Source organism: Accipiter gentilis, chromosome W (assembly GCF_929443795.1).
Source record: "Accipiter gentilis chromosome W, bAccGen1.1, whole genome shotgun sequence".
Classification (NCBI taxonomy): Eukaryota; Metazoa; Chordata; class Aves; order Accipitriformes; family Accipitridae; genus Astur; species Astur gentilis.
Window position 1 is genome coordinate 12,557,216 of NC_064918.1, and position 25,362 is coordinate 12,582,577.

Below are 25,362 nucleotides of genomic sequence, written 5' to 3' on the forward strand. Positions count from 1 at the left end.
TCAATTAAAACTCTTTAAATTTTGAAACACAAATTGAAAAACTTGTGTTCTTAGGAAAAAGTCAGTCAGCTTTTTCATTTTAACCCAGAAATGTCAGCCACACTGAAAAAGTCCTGTAAAGCTCTGATGGTGGATCTAACATTAGCCTTTAAGACATTACTGTTACCAGTTATCTGCCCCGTTCCTTTAACTGAAGTTATCACCTGTAGCAGAAGGGAACACACATTCACATTTCCACAAGTGCATTTCATTGTCCAGTGCATCAGCTTAAGGCACTAGTGAAGATGGTTTGCATTAACCTACCAGACTGAACAAGTCAGTTAAGAGCCAAGTAAACGTTTCTTTCTGCTACCCCTACTGTAGGAGCAAGGCAAATGGCCAGGAGCTGTGATGCCTTAAACTGCTGTAGCTGGATCAACCAAAACTCACCTTTCAGAGCCCTCACGCTGAGGGCTCCAAGATTAAACAACCAAAACAATTCAGGTAGGACCAATTTTCTCTCTTGAACTTCCATAACTGACCAGGCTCAAAATGCTGCTCTTCATCATCATCCAAAATGTCAAATTGTAAGTTGAGGACATATAAATAGATGATCACATCACAACTTGGCATATTCCCTCTAAATACAGAGCTCTTTTGATGCACCTTCTTCATTTCTCTTGACAACTGAGTACTGATGTTTTAGTAAGTTATAACCACAACCTATTGACATCTTATCTGAGAAGAAAGGGATGCCTTCAAAGTTTTCTTTTCCTAAATGACAAGGTAATTGCAGAAGGAGTTACAGATTTCTTCATATTTCCAGTGCATCTTGATGGTGATCCTCAGAACTAGACTTGATCATTACTGTTTTGCCTCTATGAGATTTCTGGATCTAGGACAAAAAAGCTGGCCCAAGTATATGAAAATATCAGGTTGAACTAGGGCATTAAAGGTAGGATGAGTACATAGTACCACTATCTTCATTGAGCATAATGGAAAAACTCCACTGAATGAGCACAAAAACTTTTTAGGTTGCCATCATAGCTGCAGAAATATGAAAGGTGAAAAACACCATTGGGCTTTGAGGGCTTTAACAAATCTTGAACTCACTTTGAACTATATGAGGATAATCAATAGAGTATCAGAGAAATGAGGAGAGAATAATTAACCTCTGAAAACAGATGTCTTCAGGTCTTCTCTTTTACAATCAAATATATGCAAGTTTGCATAAATCTGCCTTGTTAAGGCATGAGTCCCAAGACCCCTTAGGGTCTTAACAAACAGATGAACTTAGGAACTTTTACAATATCCATTCAAATATACTTCATATCCTTCAAGGCATCAGCATCCAAGCTTCGTCCACTTCATTCCAGAGACAGTAGAATTTCTTTTTATTATCAGTATCTAGGACTTTGCCAAAATATCAGACTAATATTTTTCTTTCAAATGCTGCAGACCTAGGTTCAAAGCTTGCCACAGTTCTGAACAGGTAGGCTCGCAAGCTCTTGAGACCAATAAAATGTGATCAGGATCTTTTTGCTTTACTCTTTGTAACAGTTTTCATAATAAAAGGAATATGTAGTAAGCCACAGAAGAGCTTTCTGACTATATTAGAGATCAGGCATCCAAGTTTGTTGTTTTCAGATTCTTTTCTTTTTAGAAACATTATTCACTCCTCTCCCCCAAGAATGTAGATACATCCAAAATGTATCTACATTTTGTCCAACTCCTTGAACAAATTTATGACAGTTCAGAGTACAGTCTGATCCCAGTTATTCTCCTATGTATGCATTCTTTTGGCTTGGCAAATCTGCTTGGATGTTCTCTTTACATTGCAACATGCTCACCAAAAAGCAGTACCTTGGTACTCAAAGCAAGATCATAAGCTACCTTATTCTAAAAAATAGCAGAGATGTTCTGTCAAATTAAATGGGTCACTGTGGTGCAAGAAACAAAATTTTACAGGAACCACAAGTTTGAAATGGAAAAAAAGGTTAGCTGGATTTCCAAGCAGTTATGTCTCACCTGTCCTGTTATGAACAGTATTCCTGGAGACAGGTTGTGGCCTTCATCTTTGGAAACATCTGTGTGTCAAAACAATGAGTACTTTCAGATTTAGAAATTAATTAATTACTGCAGAACCTTTGTGCAAAAACACATTGCACTGGAATAACCACAGATACCTTTGAATACATTTCTGCTGAAACTACAAGTTAATCGTGATTTGAAGAATATCCATCCTGAAAACGGATATACTCGGAAGCTGAGCAAGTATTAGGGACAGCAGCTGGATGAGGGGAGCTGTATTAAAGAAGTATCTCCATTCTTCCATTTAATCTGAAATCTTTCCAAAGCAGCAGCCAGAACACCACTAGTGCTGAAGTCTCCGATGTTACTGCTTTCTTGCAAACCCGATGATTGTCTTAAGTCCCAGATTAAAGTCTTTCAACAAATGAGTATAATGGGATGATAGCCTAAAAACTTCTAGAACTGCTTGTCCTAGCAAACTGAAATGGACCTTTTGTAAATACCTGTGAAAAGGTAACAAGTCTAAATAAGAACCACATGCATAGCTGCTGAGCTTTGTTTTAGCAGAATAGTAATACTCCGCTCTATTAATACTGTTTGGTAGACTTTAAAATCCAGAGATTTCTGAATGATCTTGAATGATCTTGAAGACACGACAGATAAATTACCACTTCCCCATTTATACCTTGTAAGGGATTCAGTTGGAGACTTCATATCCAAGATGGTTAAATGTGAATGTACTCCTCTTCAGAACCACAAAGAAGATTGATCCTCTAATGCTGAATTCTGGATGAACCATTTTGATGACTCCAGTAAAAACTTTCTTTTTTTAAAGCATAACAGTTAAGAGTTTAATATTTTAAAGCTCTAACACTCTTCAGAGATTATTGGGATATGCCTCCACTCATTTGAAATACCACTTATTTGCATTATTTAAATCAGCAATGAATAAATTTATACCAAATATGCCAGTCCTAAGCAGTTATTACTTATTGTCAAACCTTCCATTTTTGAACATCAAAGACAAGTCAGCCAGAGGCCAATTACAAGCTTATCTTATTTAAGCTAACAGTCAAGACTAGGAATTTTCAACCAATAACACATAACCATATGGCTAAATAACAAATCTATGTTTACTGACAGCTGTTTTCTTTTCCTAGTTATTTTTCACAGATCTCTTCAAAGCTGTCCAAGCACCCTGTCCCCCCCAACCAACAGTGTTCTGTAGACAAGAATCTAAACCAATCAATATAATCTGGATATAAGGAAGATTTAAAATTACTTTAATGGTACTGATGGATGACCTATCAATGGAGTGAGGGCAAATATCCATTCTTATCTTTCTACTCTTTCATGAACATTCAGCATTACTGGCTATGAGAGTTTGCTCTCACCTGACTTCCCCCCCAAACCATATTCTAATCAGCAAAGAATTAAACCAAAGAGACCCCTTCCTATCAGTAGAAGAGATTCCCACAGCGCTAGCTCCAACCTTTGAAGGAGAGACTCAGCAAACATAAGTAAAAAATTTTAGTCTCACTGCTTGCTCCCTTACAGAAGAAACTAAGAAAGTACAGTCATGATCCTGGCATAGGAAGCTTTATAGAACAGAATGTAATTCCAAAGGCTCCAAAGTAGAGACCAGAGGGCTTCCAGCTGCTGCAGTTCAAAGGAAGGGATTTCTGAGAATCTGAACAGAAACAGCTGCTAATTTTTAGCAAACTGTTAAGAGACTTTATCAAACTTCTGGTCGCTATGCAAAAAAGAAAGCCCATCAGGAGGGATGTCCAAACTAATTAAGGAAAAAACCCAAACGACCAAAAAAACCACCAAAAAGACTACAGGAGTATCTGACATGCCTTAGGGTGTAGCAGAATTCAGAATCTTCATTTTGGTAAAGTTCTGCTTGTTTTCTTAAATATGACAATAACGTAATCAGCCTAACTGGAGAATGAAATATGATCTTATGAATATTTCTACTTAAGGATGTTTGGTAACTCATTATTCCCTGTCAACTATAGTAATACAAAAGAAATATTACACTAGAAAATAACAAGAATTGAACTACAGCAAATTATAATCAAGCATCTCCACTTGTTTAGAGATTAGAAGCTGTAATTTAACCTCCCTGAATTTAATATTGCTTTTACAAACAATATGATTTCAATGTATTTATGAGATAGATTTTTCTGACACAAATTCTGGGTTTTATCCGTGTGACTGTTTTGTGAAGAATTACAGTTTTGTAAACTCAATTGTTAAAAAACCTGAGCAAAACCTGAAGTGTAATTACTTTTGAAATACATGTAGCACCTAATTTCACAAGAAAAATGCAACACACTAACAGAACACTTAATGAAAACTACTTTTATTTTATGTATCACTTACAGATTAACATATCCAATTAGTTTCAAATTCATTTGTAGGAACAACAAACTTTAGAAATAAGCAAATGAATTTGAAATGTATTGGTGAACACTTTTAATCTACCTTCCAGATGTTGATTTCATTCTGACATCATACCTTGCATTCAAAAATATCTTTAATTAACTAGATCCAGTAACATTTATACAGGATGATAATGAAAAAAAGACTGTGTCATCTTAGGTTGATGCTGGAGTGAACTTAGTGACTATGAACTATAGAAATGCCAGGCTTAAACTGTTAATAAGCTTTATTAATTATACATGCCGTTACTTTATCAAGATTTAAATCCATTATAGAGAAGTGATTGTCCCAGAACAAAATTAAGTCATTACTGGGTAAGTAATATTATAAATCTTCCCATCCATTTAAGAGGTACAATCAAGGGCATATGCTACATGCAAACTGTATTTAATTTTCTAATCTTAGTTTACACTACAGATAAAAATAAAATACACTTCTTACTAAACTTCTGGGTTTTAGTTATTTTCTACACCTGCTTACAAGAGCAGGTTTCTGTGTTACCCCACGTAAAGCACAACCTGGGATAAATGTGGGAATTTGCTTTCATGTTACTCAAGAGCACCAAAAGAAAGTAAATACCATTAAAAAAATGTGCCTCTACTTTTTTTTTAAAAAAAACATATTTTTCACTCAATCAGTATTTCATTCTTTACAAAAATATAAAAGAAAGTAATTTTTCCTAGATAGATGGAAACATTGCAACACTTCATTGCAATTTCTCTAGATAGAAGAAGAATTTCTTCCCTTTACTTTTCTTAAAACACATCTGAACACAAACCAAAAAAAGTCCCTCATCTATAGGAACTGAACGTTGCAAACCTGCTTTTTCTTGGGAAAGCTACATGAGGTGCCAATTTCATCCATTATCTAACACTACAAAATGCAGACCTAATGAAAGTTTATATACACAAAATACAGGATACCTGATTCTCACACTGTCCTACTACATAGAGACACAGTCATTTATATTTTACACTGTCTCATTTCATCTTCTGGTATTAATGACTGTAATCTTCTGCAAGATTACTATACAAATGACTACACTCGTATCTCCATTTTTAAGTAAATAAAACCCCTATAACATATTTTTGGAAATTAATGGTAATATACTGGTTATAATTACACATTCTGTCATTTCATTCATTGGCTACATAAAATTAGATGCAAACAAACTATGAATTCTTAATAGTGTTCTTCTGTTAGTCTCCTCTTTGGGGGACTTTTGGGGGGGGGAGATGGGTAATGGGGAGAAAGGGAGAGGAGCTGGATAAGAACTTAAAAGGTAAGAGAAAAAGTTTACTTACCTGTAACTGTAGTTTTGAGTTTTGCTCCGACAGATTCACACTCTTGGGATGTGTTTGTCTGCTGCTATGGGCTCAGAATGAACTAAAAAAGAAGGGCCCACAGCAAGCATCCAAATGCCCCCTAACTGATCCAATTATTAGAAATAAAGTTATTACAGCTTCACTTCTTCCTAATTCAAAGAATCTACAGTAAGATTCCAAAGTGGGTAAAATGGATCCTCAGAGGTAAAATATACAGGGGAAAAAACCCCACAGAAACAAGTAGGTTTGTCTCGTTTAAAAAAATGCTTCTAATGCTTTTAAGTTAAAAAAACCCAAAACACCAAAACCAGCCTCCCAATGAAACGGTTAGTGATTAATGATTTCATGACTCTTCTCACAAACTCCAGAGAACAGTGCCTTTTACAAGTAAAAGTAGAACTCCTTAATCTGTTAAGACAGCTGCATTATATAAAAGTGTCTTTGAAGTAGCCTAAAATCTAACAGTGAACACACAATACTATGTATGGAAGAGCTAAAACTAAAATTTAGCAAATCTGAATAAAATAAAAAGCTAAAACAATTTGAAAAAGAGTCTCTGAAAAAAGATGGGTTGCTTTCTGTTTTTTTCAAGTAATTTTCAAGGTTATCTTCCCTTTTCCCCTTTCTAGAAGACTCAGAGCTCCTTTTAACATTAATATCTTAAATATTTTTGATTCACAGTATTTGGGGTTTTTAGAAAAGCATGAAAGATCTTGAGGTAGAAACCTTGAACCTGAAAATTAATTCAGTAGCAGGTCTAAGTCTTTATGAACAAGAAGAACTTAATGTAATGTTCTGGGAAAGGTTTAGACTGAAAGTGACTGACTAGCTTTGAAGTACTTGACTATAAACAAAAATAACCCACTTGTATCTGAACAGTAGCAAAGTATGAGTTAATGCAAAGAACTGAGGTTACCAAAATGAAATTTCTCCCTCAACACCTCCCCCCCCCCCCCCCCCCCAAGGAATAAAAGATTCCTGAGAAGAACAGAAATTCCCAGGACATAATTTTCTAAAACTCCACAGGATTCCCTGTACTTTCTTGGTGTAGTTGACTTCAGAATGTGAACTAAGCACAGCTCCAGTTAAGTGAACAAAATAGGTTCAGAACATGGACCTCTGCTTGTTTTGAAAGCATTCAAGAGCACCAAGTAGTACAGGAAATGTGACTACTGGCAGTGATTATAAGAAAGTATGCATGAAGCTTCATTATTTCTACTTTCTTTAGAAAGGTAACCTGATGTGCCTAAGCAGAGGATGCTTCACTTGTTGTCGACTGTTGTGGAAAAAGATAATCCCTTTCTGTATTAACCCTTCTGAATCACTTTTTTTCAATTCAAATAATCTGAGTGTTGATAAACAATAGCTGGATCTATCTGTGATGTTACACATCGTTTCAAAAGAGAAGATATGATCTAGTATTGATTGACAACTTGTACCTGATGAGGGTATAGAGGCCATTGTGAGGGAGGCAATGGGAACTGAAAACCTGAGGCTTGTCATGTTCCATGGACTTATTTATTTGTTCTGAGGCTATTAAACATAATAGATGTATTAGAATGTAACTTTTGGTGCTGAGTGCCTTGATCTCCAAACAAGAGATACAGATACAGACAAATTACTTGCAAAATTAATCCATACAGAGAGACTTTCTTGATAGAAAAAGTAGGAAGAGGGGATGGACTCTTGTCCTTCCACACAGAGGACAAGGACAAAACCAACTTTTTCAAATTTTGCACGTCTCTATCATGATGAAAAGACCATATAATCCACTTAATCCAAGATCCAAATAGACCAAAAGGATAGAACTATAAAAACAGAGCTCTGAAAAGCACTCCGATATGGAGGCAAAAAGTCTATATTATAAAATCTCTCTTTATGTATATCTGATAGACATTAGGTCAAACCTGCCAGATTTTGCATTAGTGATTTTTGCACTAAGAATTCTTTTTTCAGAAAGCAAACGCATGCCAATCAGGTTCCAGAAAGATATGCTGCTTTTCAAAGAAAGCAGCGCTTCTGCAAAACCCTGTGTTAGTTCTACCTCTGGAATGGAGACTGCCTCCTATTTTGAGAGACTTTATTTGGTGGAAGCTAAATATTTTAACAGTTTTGTTAGAATTAGGAATTTATTACAGAAAGTAATATAATTTCCAAAGGATTCCAATCTCCATTTCTCACCTGTACCAAACATTATAAAAGGGCCTCAGCATTAAAAAAAAAAAAAAAAAGACCTTAGCATTGCCTTAGGCAAGTGTAGTAGTTGTATAATTTTTAGCAAGAACCTCCCCAAAAAATATCTCCACCTCTCCTCTGGAATAAACAGTTCCACTGCACTACTGGTTCCCAATCTCAGAAAAAACATGTCATATCCATCCAAAGCCTTATTGTTAAAAAAGAAGCATCTGAAAACCTCTGATGAAGCATAGTACTGTAGAGATTTCATATCTAAAAAAGGACAGAAGAGACCACTAATCTTATATCAAAACTTGTGAGTACAATTCTACTCAAAGTAATTTATGGAAGACAACGTGTGCCTACACAGAGCATGTAGTGTGACTGTAATATGTATTCCCATGCCTCAATTACAAAAGTAGCAAAGATGCTTTCATGCAGATTTTAGCATGTGCTAGCATCTAGAGTAAGATCTCTATAGGGACGCTTGCTACGTACAGCAGCAGCTAGCACTATACATTCCCATTCTAATTAGACTGAGTACATGCTACAATCACACTATTTTCTTGACATAATGTGATCTGAAGTTACAGTATATGTACTAAAATGCACAAATACCAGGTTTTGCATAAATACAGTAAGCAACTTCACAAAAATGAATGACATATTTAGGAGTTACTGGATATATTTCTAACAGACATATTCCCATAGGAACAATAGAGGAAGCTTCCTCCTGCAGTCACACCAAACCAAATGGCTATAACTACAACAATCCCAGAGTGTATCAACTTGCAGACATAGTACAAACTTACAAGCAAGGGCAAAAGCGTTACCAAAAAATAAGAATCATATTTCTCCAAGGTAACAGCTTTTCAGGAAATCTGTCCCAAGACTGCTAAAACTCCTTCTACTCAATACTATTCATTCATGGCTGAAACCTCAGCAGCCAAAGTGAAAAAAGCTGCTGTCTAGCACAGGGGCAACTTACCACCAGTGAATAAATGGTGATCATTTGTCCCAATATAAGGCAGCAACTCTTGCACCTGATCCATAGCAATTGCAGGAACTCAGGAAGAACTGAGACCTGGCAGAGGATGCAGGTAGAAGGGAAGCATAAGGTTGGAATCCTTATTTGGTAAGAGGGTTATTGAGCAGTGGTGAAAGGGAGAGATCACATTCTATAAAAATCATTCCTTTCCCCAAAAGAAACAAATTGAAGCCTGCCCATGGCTATGTAATTATGGTAAACAAACTTCACAACTAATGTTCAACATCTCCTGAAAGCCAGAACAAAAGAGAAAGAGTGTTTTAGTTTTGCTCTAAGTGTTTGAAGGCTGCTGTGCACTATCAAAAATACACTGCATTTTTTGAGATGCTTCTCAGCTAAAATGTGCTGGAGAATCTACTCAGTGTGGGGATATAAAAGTAGCTTTTTAAGTAGTAGGAGATAAACTACAAGCTCTCCATAAATAAATTTAAAATTAGTAGAAGAAATGTAAGCAAAGTAACAAATTCCGCCATTTCATTAAATCAAAATTAAAGGCAGTAGAGATCTCTATTGAGGTGAGCACCCATTTTCTCCATATATTCACAATGTTTTCTAACAAGACTTGATTTAGTTACCAAATAAGAAATACCTTTTAGTAATTGCAACAAAAACATTTACACACACACACAAACACAAAAACCTCTCTCTCTCTCTCCCCAGGCATTTTTAAAAACAAAAAAATTATATCTCTGAAAAGGGAGAAAACTTGTGCTCTCTCTGCTGGTTAAAGACCCAAACCATATGTAAATTTAGTTGCCTGCATGCAAGTATGTCCAAAATCGACCATCTTCACCTATGAACTTTCAAAATCAGAATCTGCGCCGTTTTCTACTCTGCAATATTTTTCTTGGGAGTATCTAATAAATTAGCATTATACTATAAAAGATTTTTTCCTCAGAAGTTAAACACAGTGCAGAGGAAGCTTCTGAAGAATATATATGTTAACCTATCACTATGTACTTTATAAACCACATCTTGTCTTCAAGATTTACATGTGAGTTTTGCATCCACTTTTGATATTTCTGAAGCCTAAGACCTTCAAACCAGTTAACAACGGGGGGGGGGGGGGGGGGGGGGGGGGAGGGGGAAGAAAAGAAATCAAAGAGGATAGATTCAATGAAATCAGTTAAGACAACCAGTACAGCTACTGAAGTGAAGAGCAAACATTTCAGAGGCTCATCTGGTTCTGTGCTAGAGACCATATAGATATATGGTAGTTCTCTAAAACTTGTAATGCCTACATAATAATGAATATCCGGTTGAACAAACATTGGAGACAATACAGTAGTATATATTACTCAATCATTACAGTGCCTTTAAAAGAATAGATGTGATTTTAGTCTAACACTGCCTTCACATTACAGTCAAATTGGGATATGAATAGAAATGGCATAAAAGAGTTTTCCTGTATTTTCTTAAATTAGGCAACATAGAAAATTAATTAATAATTCAACTATCAAAACTTATTACAAATTTTTACTTATGGTACTGCTGGGATTTTAGAAACTATAAACAATGTCAATTGTACTTCATTCACTCTCATGGTTCAAAATAAGTGTAGCTTAAAAAGAATTCTGAAACATAAGAACTTCACTTTCCATCCATTAAGATCCCAAATAAAGAATACCAGATATTAAAAATGTGCATATATGAGAGATTACAGTTCATTGTTGGAGGGGAATGGAGATGAATGTTGTAGAGCTACCTACACTAAGTAAACAGAATTGAACTATGTGACAATGACAGGAAGGTTTTTATATATATATATATATGGGGTTTATATGCATATATATATTTATATTATATATATAGTGTATACACACACACAATCCTTTTACCTTTATCTTGCACTTCTTTTGAAAATCGCTCCCTTTCAATAGCTGATTCACGTTCTATCCGCTCAATTTCAGCCAATGCATCCAATTCTACTTCATCATATGACGTTATAGTTCCTTGTTGCGAAACCTGTTGCTGTGTCTGTACCACAGGAGTTTGAGGTTGTTTTTCAGCAACTGAAGTGTTCTGTTGTAAAACAGGCACTTGTTGTGCCTGAAGGAAAGCTGTCTGTTCATGCTGCGGCAAACACTGAGCAGCGTTTAGTGGGCGGTTAACTTCCTGTGGAGTAACGGGTGTTTTAGAAGTCTGTCCTGGGTACTGCACATTAAAAGGAATATCACCCTCTGACATACTGCTGTTTTCCAAACCAGAAAGCATATCATCCTGCTGGTCCATATCCGAAGATCTTACACGAGAGAGTCTTAATGTAAGCTTAGTGGAGTCCTTGGAAGGAGAACTAATGATATCATACATTGCAGCTTTTTCAGTCTGGTCTTTTTCATCCTTGCCTAACTTCATTTTCTTTTGTTTCTTTTGCTTTCTTTCTGGAGAATCTAACAATATGTCTGGGGGAACATCTCTAGGTGATGAATAAGGTGGAGGCTGAGATTGTTGGATTAAAAGTTGTCTTGATCCTAGAATAATAATTCAGAAAAACTGAACAGTTATGTTGTTCCATGTTTATATCAAAACACACTAAATATGACCTACATAATTTTAATATGTATTTGTACATATATCTGTGTTCACAAAAGGTCTAAGTGAGATTGGTAGGAAGCACATCATTCCTAGATCAAGATGCAATCCAGATAGTTGCAGTGTATTTCCTAGGAATTTTAGCTTTCCAGTGCAGGTAGAGAAGGGATCATTTCAGAGAAGATGGAACAAAAAACCCACCACCAAAAAAAGTATAAATTAAAACAGTACCTGCAGGTTCAGAATATCAACTATTAGAAAACAGTCAATGAAAGCAAGTTGACTAGAGAAAAAGGAAATATCAAAAAGATTCTTAGTAAGGTCCAGTGATAAAGACATAATTATCAGTGTATAGGCATTAGCCATTTCAGCCACACATTTTTAAAGTAATTAAAAAATATATATATTAAAAAATCAAAACATACACAACCTCCTTAACTTTGATTCTGACAGTTCATTTTCAATCTGGTTTTTTTTTTTAAAAAAAAAAAATTTAGTTAAACTCATTCCCGCCTCCCCCACTCATTACTATCTAAAAACCACTAATTGTCTTAGGGCATTTTTCTATCAGTTCCTGCCTCATCTCCCCTCTTTTTTTTTTCTTTTTTTTTAAACGTATGAATTTTTACTTCTACATGCACCCATTTCAGGCTTTGAGTATATCTAGAGAAATTTTTTAAAGAGGACATTTTTTACTAAAAGCATTCTCCAATTAATCACATGAAACCTTTTGTTCCTCAAATTAAACCAGCTCCCCATAAATGTTAGCCCAGAAAAAGCTTTGAAAAACAGATAAGCTTTTCAACCTGTCCCAATTATAATTTTGAGCTATAATTTTTGGCTTAAAAAGGAATACTGGTGTGGGGGAAAAAAAAAAAAGAAAAGCCTACTGGCTGGACCAATAGGGCCAGCCTCCTCTTGTTAAACAAAGCAAACATCTATCTGATCCCATTCATCCACTGGGGAATACTGATCTTCAGAAAGCAGTGACTGAGATTATTATTAGTCATTCTGTTTTAGGTCATCATAGGTCAATACATCTAACAACACTCAAAAACTAATTGGAATACAAGTCCCCATGTGCTTCATTCAAGATACACCACTAAACAAGAAAGCAGCTTTATTCTTAAGTTTAAATTTCTATCAGATATTTCAAGAAATATTAAGGATCATTAAGCAATGTACTGACCTGTAGATGAAAAAAAGAATGGATACCTCTAGCAAAGCTTCAATTCAAATGAAAGATGTGCCTTTACTGATTACTTCTTTGCACAGACTACGATACTTATTTTTTTCTCCCTAGTACATTCCGTGAGAAGTCCTATAACCTCTGTATGTAGAGCAGGGTATAAAATGGGTTTATCTTACCCTTTCTTGACCATCAGCAACAACTCCATATTCTGCCAATAAAATCCACAATGTTGGGAAGCCCTGATTTGACTCATCCTGATTCTCAAGATCTCTCACTACTCCATCTCCCCTCCTCAAATTAGACACCACACTCAATCACTAGTGCTGAAGACCTGGCTACACCCTACGAAGATCTCTCACTTGCCTTCCACCAGAGATTCCTATTCTTGTGATGCCCCCTCCACACACACACTTCTCCTAATTACTGTCTATTTAGACAATAATTTACAAGATTGTCTCAGTGTAATGTATAGCAGAAACTGTTAGCTACTAATTTCTTTTAAGGCAATGACTACCACTCACTGGAAATACAGGCTGCATTTTTATTTCTACAAATATTAGAGGCAGCTCAAAACTTTTCAGAGAGATCTTGCTGACATCTTGCTCTTACACTTTCTCTTAAATGAATACTTCTGAAGTTGCAACAATGGAACATTTACCATTTTTCACAGTTACACTTCAAATAGGGGACAGATTTGATTCTCCCTTGTCCTAAACTTTTAAGTAAATTTGACAAGATTGTTCTGATTTGTATTCATTTGGTATTTCTCATGCTGAAAAATAACACTGCAGCAACAGATAAGGGGTTTCTTTTTATCTTTGGGTAGACTTGAGGAAGTCAGAAGGATTTCAGTGCATTCCATTGAACATACTTAGAATCCATTAAATAATAAAAAACAAAATAAAGTTTTCCCTCTCCTAGGCAGCACTACAAATAGCTATTTGAAAGTATCTTCCTCCTGAAGGAAATTCCTTAAAGGTGTTGATAGTAAGGCCTATAAGTTGCATTTTAAGAGTACATATTCTGGCAATAACTTCACATATTTCTGAAATGTCTAATGATGGCTAAGCCTCTGGCAACAAAGGGGCTTAGAAGCTACAATACTTATGTACTGAGGTGAAAAGAAATTGAAAAAGATGAAGCATTCTGTAACAGTTTCATTCTACCACAGACATTAACAGTTTTGAATAGGTATCACACATTGAACATGTACCACATTCCGTTGGATGCTTAGACTTCAGACAAAACATCACCCATTATACAGAGAGAGTTGTGCCTATTACTGTTGAAGTCAGTCTGGAATATTTCCTACGGGAAAAGGCTTGAGCCATTATACATCTGAGAACAAAGCTCTTACAAGACTTGCTGGTAACAGAAGAAATGTTTTTATGGAAAGAATACACAGACAGACAGGTATGATCTGTTTGCTGAACCAGTCAAGATTCCAAGGTTGAGAAGGTCTGTTCTACAAAATGCTATCAATGTAGTAAATCATATAATGATCTTTGGAAATTATCTTTGGGAATTAAGTGAATTTCAGAATATTCTTTTAAAACAGAGAAATATGTAGGCAGATTTTGAGTCTAAATCTAGGGCTGTGTGGTAATTCAGGAAAAAATAACTGACTTTCTGTAGCTGATCTTCCATAGTATCAGTAAAAGAACTTCGTCCAAACTCTTTTTCTGTGGCAGGAATATGCAAAACTTGTGAGAGAAAAATATTCTCCACTGATTTGGGAAGGTCACTGTATCATTACTGAACAGGAAATAGTGATGGTCATCCAGATAATGCCAAATGTAGCTGCGAAGCAGGTAACATCATCGGAAATAAAAGCCTCTACAGAGATCAAATACACCCATCAACAATACCTCCATATTCTTTCAGTAACAACTATCCTGACTATCCATGATAATCTGGGACTGGTTCTCTGTACTAATTAGTTTTCCTATTGATTCCTAGTGGTAGATGGCACTGAGTATGGAAGAAGTTTTATCAACTGCTGTAGCGATTTGCAAACACTTTTTTTTCTGTGACTCTTGACTGATTTCCTATCACATCCTTTATAATGCAAGCAACTATAATATGCATTGCATTAACAGTAACTTAGCCTTCTTAAAAACATAAAGTTTCAAAAACACTTCTTGTTTGTTTACCATGGAATAGCTTCACTTGCTCATTGTACATCAGTAACTTGGGTAGCAAACAAATAAGTTTCTGTCTAGGGGATTCCACACATCACTGACATCTAAATCTTACAGTTTCTGTCTGCACACTTTCTAATTATGCCACAATACTCTGCACAGAGCTGTAAGAGGAACCCCTCCTTGCCCTCTCAGCTACCTTTACAGAATAGGTATGAGGCTCTGGGTATGGTAGACGAAGCGCACGATGAGATAGATGAGGAGGAACCTATGCGAGTACTCTCACCAAGGTCAGATCAACCAACCCCTCACAACAAGACCTGCATTAAGACCAGCACCGAGATAAAACAATGGTGAGTTATGGTCATCGGTGACTCCCTCCTGAGGGGAACGGAAACACCCATTTGCAGCCCCAACCCTCTTTTCAGGGAAGTTTGCTGCCCGAATCAGGGATGTCACCAGATGACTGATGAGCTTAGTACAGCCTTCAGACTATTATCTACGCCTGCTCTTTCATGTGGACACTAATGACATTGCAACAAGAAGTCCAAGGTCGATTAAAAGAGATTTCAGGGCCCTGGGAAGAATGCTAAAAGATTCAGGAGCGCAGGTAGTGTTTTCCTCAATCCTCCCAGTAATGGGGAGAGACTTTGGAAGAAACAGACAATCCCAGGATATCAATACCTGGCTCCAGGACTGGTGCTTCTGCCAGAACTTTGGGTTTTATAACCATGGAACAGTCTTTGAAACACAAGGTATGCTGGGGCCTGACAGGATCCACCTGTCCTGATGGGGGAAACACTTTGCTTATAAGCTGGCAGGACTGACTGAGAGGGCTTTAAACTAGAATTGATGGGGGAAGGGGATACCATCAGGAGAGCTGAAGGTAAGCCAAGGGATGGCATAGCATCCCCTGAGGGTGGCAATGCTAGTGGGAACATTTACACTGCTCCAGGGAGCACAGAAAGTTCAGGAGCACATCTGAAATGCTTTTATGCCAACACACACAGTATGAGAAACAAACAGGATGAACTGGAAGCATTGGTCAGTTCCCAGGGCTATGATGTCATTGGTATTAGCGAGACTTGGTGGAATGAGTCCCATGACTGGAGTGCTGGGATGGAGGGCTACAGGCTGTTCAGGACGGATAGGCAAGGCAGGCAAGGTGGAGGAGTGCCACTGTATGTAAGAGAGAGGTTTGACTGCACAGCCCTTACAGTTAGCGATGATGTGGTTGAGACCCTCTAGGTGAGGATTAGAGGGATGGAAAACAAAGGAGATGTCATAGTGGGTGCCTACTACTGATTGCCCAGCCAGGATGACAGCACTGATGAGTTATTTTATACGCATGTCCTGGGTTCAGCTACGATAGTTAATTTTCACAAGAAGCTGGGAGGGGGCACAGCCAGGACAGCTGACCCAAACTAGCCAAGGGCATATTCAATACCATATGATGTCATGCTCAGTATATAACTGGGGGAGCTGGACAGGGGGAGGAGGCATCGCAGCTCAGGAATGGGCTGAGCATCGGGTTCTGGGTGGTGAGCAATTGCATTGTGCATCACTCACTTTATATAGTCTTTTATTAGTATATTGTTATTATTATTTCTTCTCTCCTTGTGTTGTCCTATTAAACTGTCCTTATCTCAACCCACAAGGTTTTACCTTTTTCTTCCCATTCTCCTCCCCATCCCACCGGGGAGGGGGGGGGGGGAGAGTGAGCTGGGCTTAAACCACAACAAGGCAATTAGGAGAAATCTCTGGATCAGTAGCCCTTGTCCTTATGGAAGATTTCAACTTCCCAGACATCAACTGGGAATATCATACTGCTGTGACAAGCACAAGCACATCTGGGCAACTGCTGAAGTTTACAGAAGGTAACTTCTTGTCACAAGTACTCAGGGAGCCAACTAGGAAAGATACCCTCCTAGACTTGTTTGTGAATAGAGAAGGACTCATGGGAGATGTGATGGTAGGTGGCTGTCTTGGCCACAGTGATCATGAAATGGCTGAGTTTAAAATGTACAGTGTACTGAGAAAAAAGGTCAGCAGAGTTGCTACCCTGGATTTCAAGAAAGCAAACTTTAAGCTACTCAGGGAGCTACTTAGCAGTGTCCCCTCAGAATCTGCTTTTGAGGGCTTAGGGGTTCATGAGTGCTGGTCAGTTTTTAAGAACCACCTTTTAGAAGCACAGGAGTCAAACATGGATGCAGCATTCCAGACTTTTTACTGAAAAAGTCTTTTGAAAGAGAGGCTTTAATGAATGCATATTTTCTACATGTGGATTATTAGACTTCACATCTGAATAATTATTCTGTAAATAAGTTCTTGAGGGCAGAAGCTGGAGAAGGAAAAGACTAGAGTATCCATATTGCACTCATACTGATGTTTGTTGGAAAAAGCTGAGAACCTGGTGATGACAGATCCTGAGGAACATTTACACACTACTGCCAAATATTTTAAGAGACTGCAAGTTACAATGTGTAAATGGAAAAGTCTCATTTGATTTAATACAATCCTACTGTATTGGGTCTGGCTGAGATGGAGTTAACACTCCCCATAGCAGCCCTCATAGCACTGTGCTCTGCATCAGTAGCTAGAAAGGTGTTGATAGCACACCAGTGTTTTGGCTACTGCTGAGCAGTGCTGGCACAGCATCGAGGCTCTCTCTCCAACATTTTTGCCTCCCCTTCAATGGCAGGCTGGGGCAGGGCAAGATCTTGGGAGGGGACATAACCAGGACAGCTGACCTAAACTAACCAGACAGATATTCCATACCATATGACGTCAGCTCAGATATAAAAGATAAGTAAAGGGAGACGGAAGGGGGGCATTTTGTCTTCCAGAGCAACCACTACGTGTACTGAAGCCCTGCTTCCCAAGAAGTGGCTAGACATCGCCTGCTGATGGGAAGTAGAGAATAACATCATTTGTTTTTGCTTTGCTTTCGCGCGCGCGCGACCTTTGCTATCACTTTATTAAACTGTCCTTATCTTGACCCATGAGCCTTTTGTTATATTTTCTCCCCCCTGTTCAGCTGAGGAGGGGGAGTGATAGAGCGGCTTTGGTGGGCACCTGGCATCCAGCCAGGGTCAACCCACCACACCTATTTACCACCTTCACATAAATGGAGTGTTTTCATGAAAATGGGATCAGACAAATTCACTCTGGAACCCTGGCTAAACCAATCTCAGAATTGATAATAATCATCTTGAGAATTTGTGCCTCCAGCAGATTCAAAAAGGGAAAAACAGTCCCTTCAAAAGGATGGTAAAGGACTGCCCAGAGTATTATATATAGTCTGTATGATTTAAGTACATACTAGAAGAATAATTTCTCTATAAGGATTGAGATAATAATAAAGAGGTAGTATTCCAAAGTAAATTTGTTAAGAATAAGTATCATCAAATCAAAATAATTTTATTCTGTAAAGCAATAGGCCTTGTGGATTAAGGAGAACTGAGTGTCATGCCTGAACTTCAGCATGGCTTTCTATATAGCTTCTCATAACAATTTCACTAACAAGATGAGGAAGTATGGTCTAGACAAAAATACTGCAAAATTGCAGTATACGCTATTGCAAAATTGTGTTCAGAGTATCAGTTGTTCTTGGTAAAAATGGGTGAACAGAATATAGGTGAACAAGTGCAGCTTTCCAGAGCACTGTCTTAAGAATAGTAGTATAAAATATTTGTCATCAATAACTTTTCATGTAACAGAATTAGAGTATTTTATTAATCTAAAGATCATAACAAGCTTTTGGTGTCGAGTGTTTGAGAGAGAGGCCCACAACTGCTTTTAAAAACAGAATCAAAATTTACAGTTTTCTTGACTAATTGCAGCACAAACTTTTTATTCATGTGAGAAAGAGCAATTTTAACAACATGAGAGGAAGATAGATAAGCTCTATGGAAAAACAGCAATATGTTTATAACAGCTTGCAACACGAATCTGAGTTATCACCAAAGAGCAGCTATATTCATATATATCAGTAGTATCATACAAGGTCGTCTACAGTACTTTTCTGACTACTCATCCTTGTAAGTCTTCAAGTAGAGTTGCATCTACGACTTATGGCAGTACAACATCAAGACAAATGCAAACCAATTAGAATTCAGATAAAAACATCAGAGAATTAAAATCTCAGAAATTATTACTTATGTAAAGATGATAGAAAGAAACCACACTGTTCAGTCTGTAGAAGATTAGATTAATGCAAGACACGATAACATTCTTTGATATGTAAATGATTGCTATAAATTAAAAAAAAAAAAAAGGGATGTGAATTGTTTTTCCTTGCCTACTGTAAAGAAGTCAAGAAGTGTCATGCCTAACAGCAATAAAAATTATTCAGGCTAAGCATTAGGAGAAAAGCTTTCTAGCACTAAGAATTTGAACAGGTTGCATGGCAAGAGAAAGGAAACTCCGTTACTGACATTTTCACAAAAAAAAAAGATGGAAGTTATTGGGAGTGATACTGGTACAGCTCATCCAACATGAGGGTAAGAACATGGGAAGCCCCCAAGCCTTTTCCTGCTGTATTTTCTAAAATCACAGAATCTTCCTCTGGAAATCATCCCCAAGTTTTGTACTAGATATAAAGAAATTATTCCTTATTTTGATTAACAGACTATATTGACATTCGTTTTCAAAGAGCATAACTTAATTTAAAATTCAAAATTAAAGGGATAGCATATGACACAAAGAACAACATACATTTGGGAGGTTTTTCGGGACAGATTGTATTCACTTTCCACATACTCTTCCAATAATTTTCAGGGAAGAGTCCCACCACTTTCTCCAGAGCTTCAAATGCCTCATAAAAAAAACTCAGCTTTGGCTGTTCTATCTTAGACCTGCTGTATTCAGAAGCATCCTTGTGTAAAGTTAAGACTTGAAGAAAGAAACAAGAATGAATGTTTATTTTGGCCCTGTCAGAAAATATCTTTGAATAAATTTCTTCCACCTTTCTTTTGAAGGAGAGAGGGTGAGATGATAATTTTTCTTAACAAGTACCTTTGAGTACACCGAAGTCTGTACTACAGATTTGAGAAGATTCCTAATTCTTCTTGCCACCCACTATACATTCAAAGACCAAATATAGAGGAATCTCTCTGGAGAAGTCCTATAAATCCCCAAGAAAGTAAAAGTAATCTTTCCAAATTTTTCAGAAAATAATCAAGTGCCCATTAACAATTTTTGGAGGGAATACAACTTATTTCTGCTAAAGAGTGCAAAATTATATAGTTTCATAAGGGTTGTTGCTATTCCTTACAGATTTTTTTCTCAGGAGTTTAGGAAACTGTATGGAAACAGGACTGTAAATATATGAACTCTTCTCTTTGGAAAGCAATGGACTAAAAACATTGTGGAAGGCTTTCCTTTATACAGATCTTTAGAAGTTGTCTTAAGTAAAAAAAAAAAAAAAAAAAAAATCTTTTCTGAGATTCCAGAGTAGTGGGAAAGTAGACCAAATGGATAAAGGATTTTGCTGAGTAATTGATCTTGAGTAATGGATACCACAGAATATTTTATGAGCTCAACAGAAGGAAAATACTTCATGTTAATTCTTCATAGATGAATTCATAGAAATGAATTTTCTATGAAAGCAGATGTGATAACAGATGACAGCATGAAAGCAGAGCCACTATTCTGTTTGCATAGCTAAAAATATAAAATTTACATAAAAAAGAAAGGATAAAGGCCAGCCTAGAACTTCTGGATAAAACTTCAGCTACCTTTACTGTAGTAGAAGTGAGGCAAAAATTTCTATAACAGAGAAATTCTACTCCATTAAGTGAATACCCAACCAAAAGAACAAATATTACTTCTGCCATCTCTCAAATATTTGCCTGAATTGCAAACAAAACTTCTTCCTCATTCAGATTCTGTCAATCAGACAGCTATCATTCAGTCTAAAAGTAATTCAAGGCCGTACAATCACATTCTCCAAGTCTCCAGAAGTCCTTGCTACTTCTATGTCAGAAGTACAGAAATGCAGTCTGTATACGTACCTTCAGCAATTGCCTCACATTTCTATGTTATATAAGAAAGCTTGGATATTATAACATCTTTGCTGTGATCTTTCTCTGGACTGATGATGTCTAGTGCCATTCCTCCCAAACAAACAATTAAGTATTTTGCTAATTTTCTTTACCAAACTTTCAAGGACTGAGAGTAGCAACAAAAAGCTCAGCGTAGATACTTGCTGTTTGTTCATCACTGGAAAATTTATCAGCATAACCAATCGCTTTTACTCCAAATCACAGACCAAAAACTCACTGTCAGGGATCACATATTCTAAGTAACACTGTAATTATCCACGCCTCTTCAATACATTTCTAAAATGCAAGGTTAGAGGAGGTAAATGTCCAGCAAGATTCTTGCAGCATCAAGAACTGGTTCTCTCAATCAAGGTTCATTAATCTCTTTAAGAAGGCAAAATGGTAGCACCATTATTAACAGTATTTCAGTTGTGTGCTTTATCAATGAGAAAAGTAAAGCTAACATACAGGTAAATAAATCAAAAAGCTCCTCTTGCACTTTTTCAGCCCCTCTAATGCTGAAACATTACAATCTGAACTGTACAATCAGACTGTTTTCAGAAATAATCTGAAAAGGTATCCCTTAAAAATGGGTTCTGAGACAACCAATTGAAACAGCAGCAACTTTAACCAAAAAAATAATTCAAATATTCTTCTGGCTAAGTGGTAATCATATACTTGAGTGGAAGTAGCTTAGATTCACAATGTTGTTAAACTGATCAGCTCAACAAACATTGATTTTGTGTACTGAGTTAAAGAAAAACAACCGCATTTAGTCTTTGCCATTCACACAAGTCTTACAAGTCCTTTAGCACAAGACCTCCTAAAATACTGATGCTGTTGGCATGCTATACAAGTACTTCTCACTTGCATTTGAGCCACATTTCTTCTATCACTGTTTAACACAGTATATGCCTACAGAAGATGAACCACAGAGATCATTTAGCAGTCACAGGATCATAGGATAATTCAGTTAAGAAGGGACCTCAGGAGGTCTTTAGTCGATCCTTGTGCTTAAAGCAGGGTGAGCAAGGCCACATTATGCAGGGCTTTATCCAGCCTGGTCTTGAAAACCTCCAAGGATGGAAAATGCACAGACTCTCTGGGCTTTTCCAATGCTCGACTGTCCTGACAGCTAAAAAGTTTTTCCTTATACCTAGTCAGAACCTCCCTCCCATTTCAATTTAAGTCCATTGTCTCTCATCCTTCCTCCACAACACTGTGAAAAACCTGACTCAAGTCTTCCTGATAATCTCCTCATAGGTATGAGGAGATTGCTCTAAGGTCATGTCTATCCATTGTGTGTCATCCCGTCTGTTCCCCCCATCAGACTTCTCTTATCCAGGCTGCACAAGCCCAATACCCTCACCTTCTCTAGAATCTCCCCCTTCTCCTGTTCTCCCTCTCCACCTAACCTGACCATCCAGAAAGACTTAATTTTGTTTCAGGGCTAGAGAGAAGAAAGCACTGTTGCATCTTTTTACTATTGCCATGTAAATACATAAGCACTGAAAACCTAAATTAGCAAGAATATGCCCAAACCCCTACCTTGCTAAGTCTCATGTATCTCAGTCATTGCTTCTTAGAGATAATATTAAAAACAGCAGTATGCATTCCATATTTTAGCATAAAGAATTATTTTCGCAGCTGACTGACAGTTCACCCTATTCCTTCTCCACAGCTAAGGCTTTCAGGCTTCATTTATGCTATATATATTGCGTTCATTGAACTACTTTTAATTTCACATTCTTAAAATTTGATGATTGCAATCAAGACAAGTGTTGCATGTTAAAACACTTTTGAGCTGGTTAAGAGTTCAATATTCGTAATGCTGCCTTTAAACCATTTCTTATGTAGAGCAACTGAAAACGTTCTTATAAAGAATTTAATCCTCATATTGGAAAGGATTTAAAATTCTTCTGCCCTCCACAAATTTGAGCTTTGTTTTGAAATATGATTAATCAATTTTTGGACCTTCAGAAATTTCTTCTGGATCAGGGCTCAAAATAATTTTGTATCCAAAACTTAATGACGTACTCTTTAGTACTATTGGAATACAGAAGTCGGGAGAACTAACTAAATACCTCTTTAAACTCTCTGTTCTTTAAAATTGGAAAAAAAAAAACATTGATATATATGACTGCTAGACTACCTTTAAGGGTTCCATCACTTCCAGCTGGAGAGCAGACTGACTGTGGTGACCTCAAGGAAAAAGATGCAGCATTCCTTACTGAAGGATCGCCATCCTAAAGTGACAATGATAAAAAATTAACATTATGAACATGAACACTTGATAAAATAAAGACTGAAATTAGTACATATACTGATAAAATGGATTGGATGAAAAAGCATACAACAAATATTAGAAAAATATTTATTTATATAAAAATCTTGTAATTTAGACTGTTATTAGACTACTATATAGGCAACATTCCAGAGCCTTAAGAAGAATCTAGAACCAGAACATGCACACAAAAATAAATCTATGTATATGTTCTAGCTAAATAAGCACTTTTGGGTGACATTAAGATTCCATTTAGAAGTTTTTTGTTATATGCACTCATAGTAAAGAGCTGAAAAGCAGAAAGATGAACTCTATACAATACCAACTGAAATTGAGTATAAAAAGATTTTTTTAAAATCAAACTCACCATTTTTTCACTTAACCTACCCTTAAAGTTTATTAGAATGCCATCTTACTTTTACAGTTAAGCGAACTAACACTTTGTATTTATACCCTCCAGCATACACACATCGGGACTGAACAAAAACTGTAGCACTCCCATTTCAGCAGCTGAGATGGATGGCAACTACACACTCCCTCTGACAATGGCCAAACAGCCAATTTCCACATGCATAGCAGTAGACTAGCCACCATATACACATTACGCCTCGTGAAGGCGTAGTTCACACTGCTTAGGGAAAAGGAAAAAAGTTTGATATTTATGGACTGAAGGTGCTTACAAGGCAAAGAATATAAATCCGTAAGAAACCAGATTTCATCAGTTTCACCATCCATGGGCACTTAAAAAAAAAAAAAAATCTATTCGATTTTTTTTTCCCCCTCCCACAGTAAAATGAAGCTAAAACTCATGCTGTGCTGTTAATTACTTATTTTTGCAACGGTACTTGCAAAAAGACTTGTTGCCTTATATGAGGAAAGCCTCATGTGCAAAGAAATCTAATATTCAGATTCAATGCAATAAAAAGAACTGAACCTAAACTTACATGTGTTTTATTGCAAGTCAAAATGAATTAATTTCCTGATGTATGAGTTACTCATTTATTTAATACATTGAAATTATGGAGCTGATTTTTTTCAAACCTGACTTACCTTTGAATTGTAATAAATCTTAGAAACCCCCAAATATTGGGGGGGGGAAGAAGCTTAGTAACTTTTTAACATATATGTTTTATTAGGACAGGAGAGGTCCTCTACCCATGATTGCCAAGGACACAGGCAAAGGGCAAAGGCACCTTTTATTAAATTAACTAAACAGACTAACTAGGTAGATGACCTTTCAGGTACACATGCCATTCCTACTGTAGCTGACAAATTTTCAGAAGTGCTCATTTACTGTTTCCTAGTTCACAACTTCATCAAATGGTGAAATGTAAGCACAAACTTATATTCTAGGAACATTCTTAAGTTTATCAAAAAATGGTCCTTAAATTGAGTATATGTGCAGTGAGCCTTCAAGGGTATACTTGCTGATTTTGTAAAATCATATATTGCAAATACACAATATCCTGTAACTATTCATAATTTTTAAAGCAACAAAATCCTAAAAATAAGAAAAAGACTAAACAATAATTAAAGTTTTTTAAGTTTTATGATTTAATAATCCTCATTCATAACTATCTGTGCCAAAGGTCACACTGCTTCTGAAAAGGCTGCAACATTATGATTAAGCTTATTATTCATACATAAATGCAAAACTTTAATTAATCCAAATTCTTCAAATTGTTTTCTGCATGATAGCTACTAAAATCAGCTTTTAAAGTTATAATTACTTTTTACCTTTAGTATTTCTCCAATTAAACCAAACAATGATGGTATGTTTTATGTTTTCATAGTCTGTCAGTTCTGAATGAGTTTCATTTCTAAGTTCTCATGAACTAGGATGTGGTTGCATTGCTTGGATCACAAAATTAGGAGTGAATATTTTAAAATACTTCCTCTTTAAATACTGTGAAATAAATTATTCTAATATTAGATTCTCTTGAAAGTGTACTTTTAACATAGTTGGGGAATATACATACACTTAATGCCAAGAACAGCTTCTTATTTTGATGCATTTGCATTGCTGAAGCAGAGACTGAAAAAAACATCTGACGATTGTGTATTATGATAGATTCCTTCATTACAAAACTCTCTTGTTTAAGATACTACTTCTTAGCTAATATTTTTAATCAGCATAATTCTTGCATTAAAAAAATGACTACT

The 25,362-nt window shown here is 36.5% G+C and overlaps 1 protein-coding gene across 6 annotated transcripts in view; it reads right to left on the reverse strand.

Annotated features, from left to right (window-relative positions):
• LOC126035234 (nipped-B-like protein) overlaps positions 1–25,362 on the reverse strand; it is a 180,055-nt gene that overhangs the window by 60,571 nt on the left and 94,122 nt on the right. For 5 of the 6 annotated variants that reach the window (XM_049793485.1, XM_049793479.1, XM_049793480.1 and 2 more), the window contains 2 exons: positions 23,068–23,161; positions 10,845–11,477 (listed from right to left, as the gene is read on the reverse strand). In XM_049793485.1, the coding sequence (XP_049649442.1) occupies positions 10,845–11,477; positions 23,068–23,161 (727 nt within the window). The remainder of the gene's footprint in view (positions 1–10,844; positions 11,478–23,067; positions 23,162–25,362) is intronic. The other variant, XM_049793483.1, reaches the window with a different exon arrangement.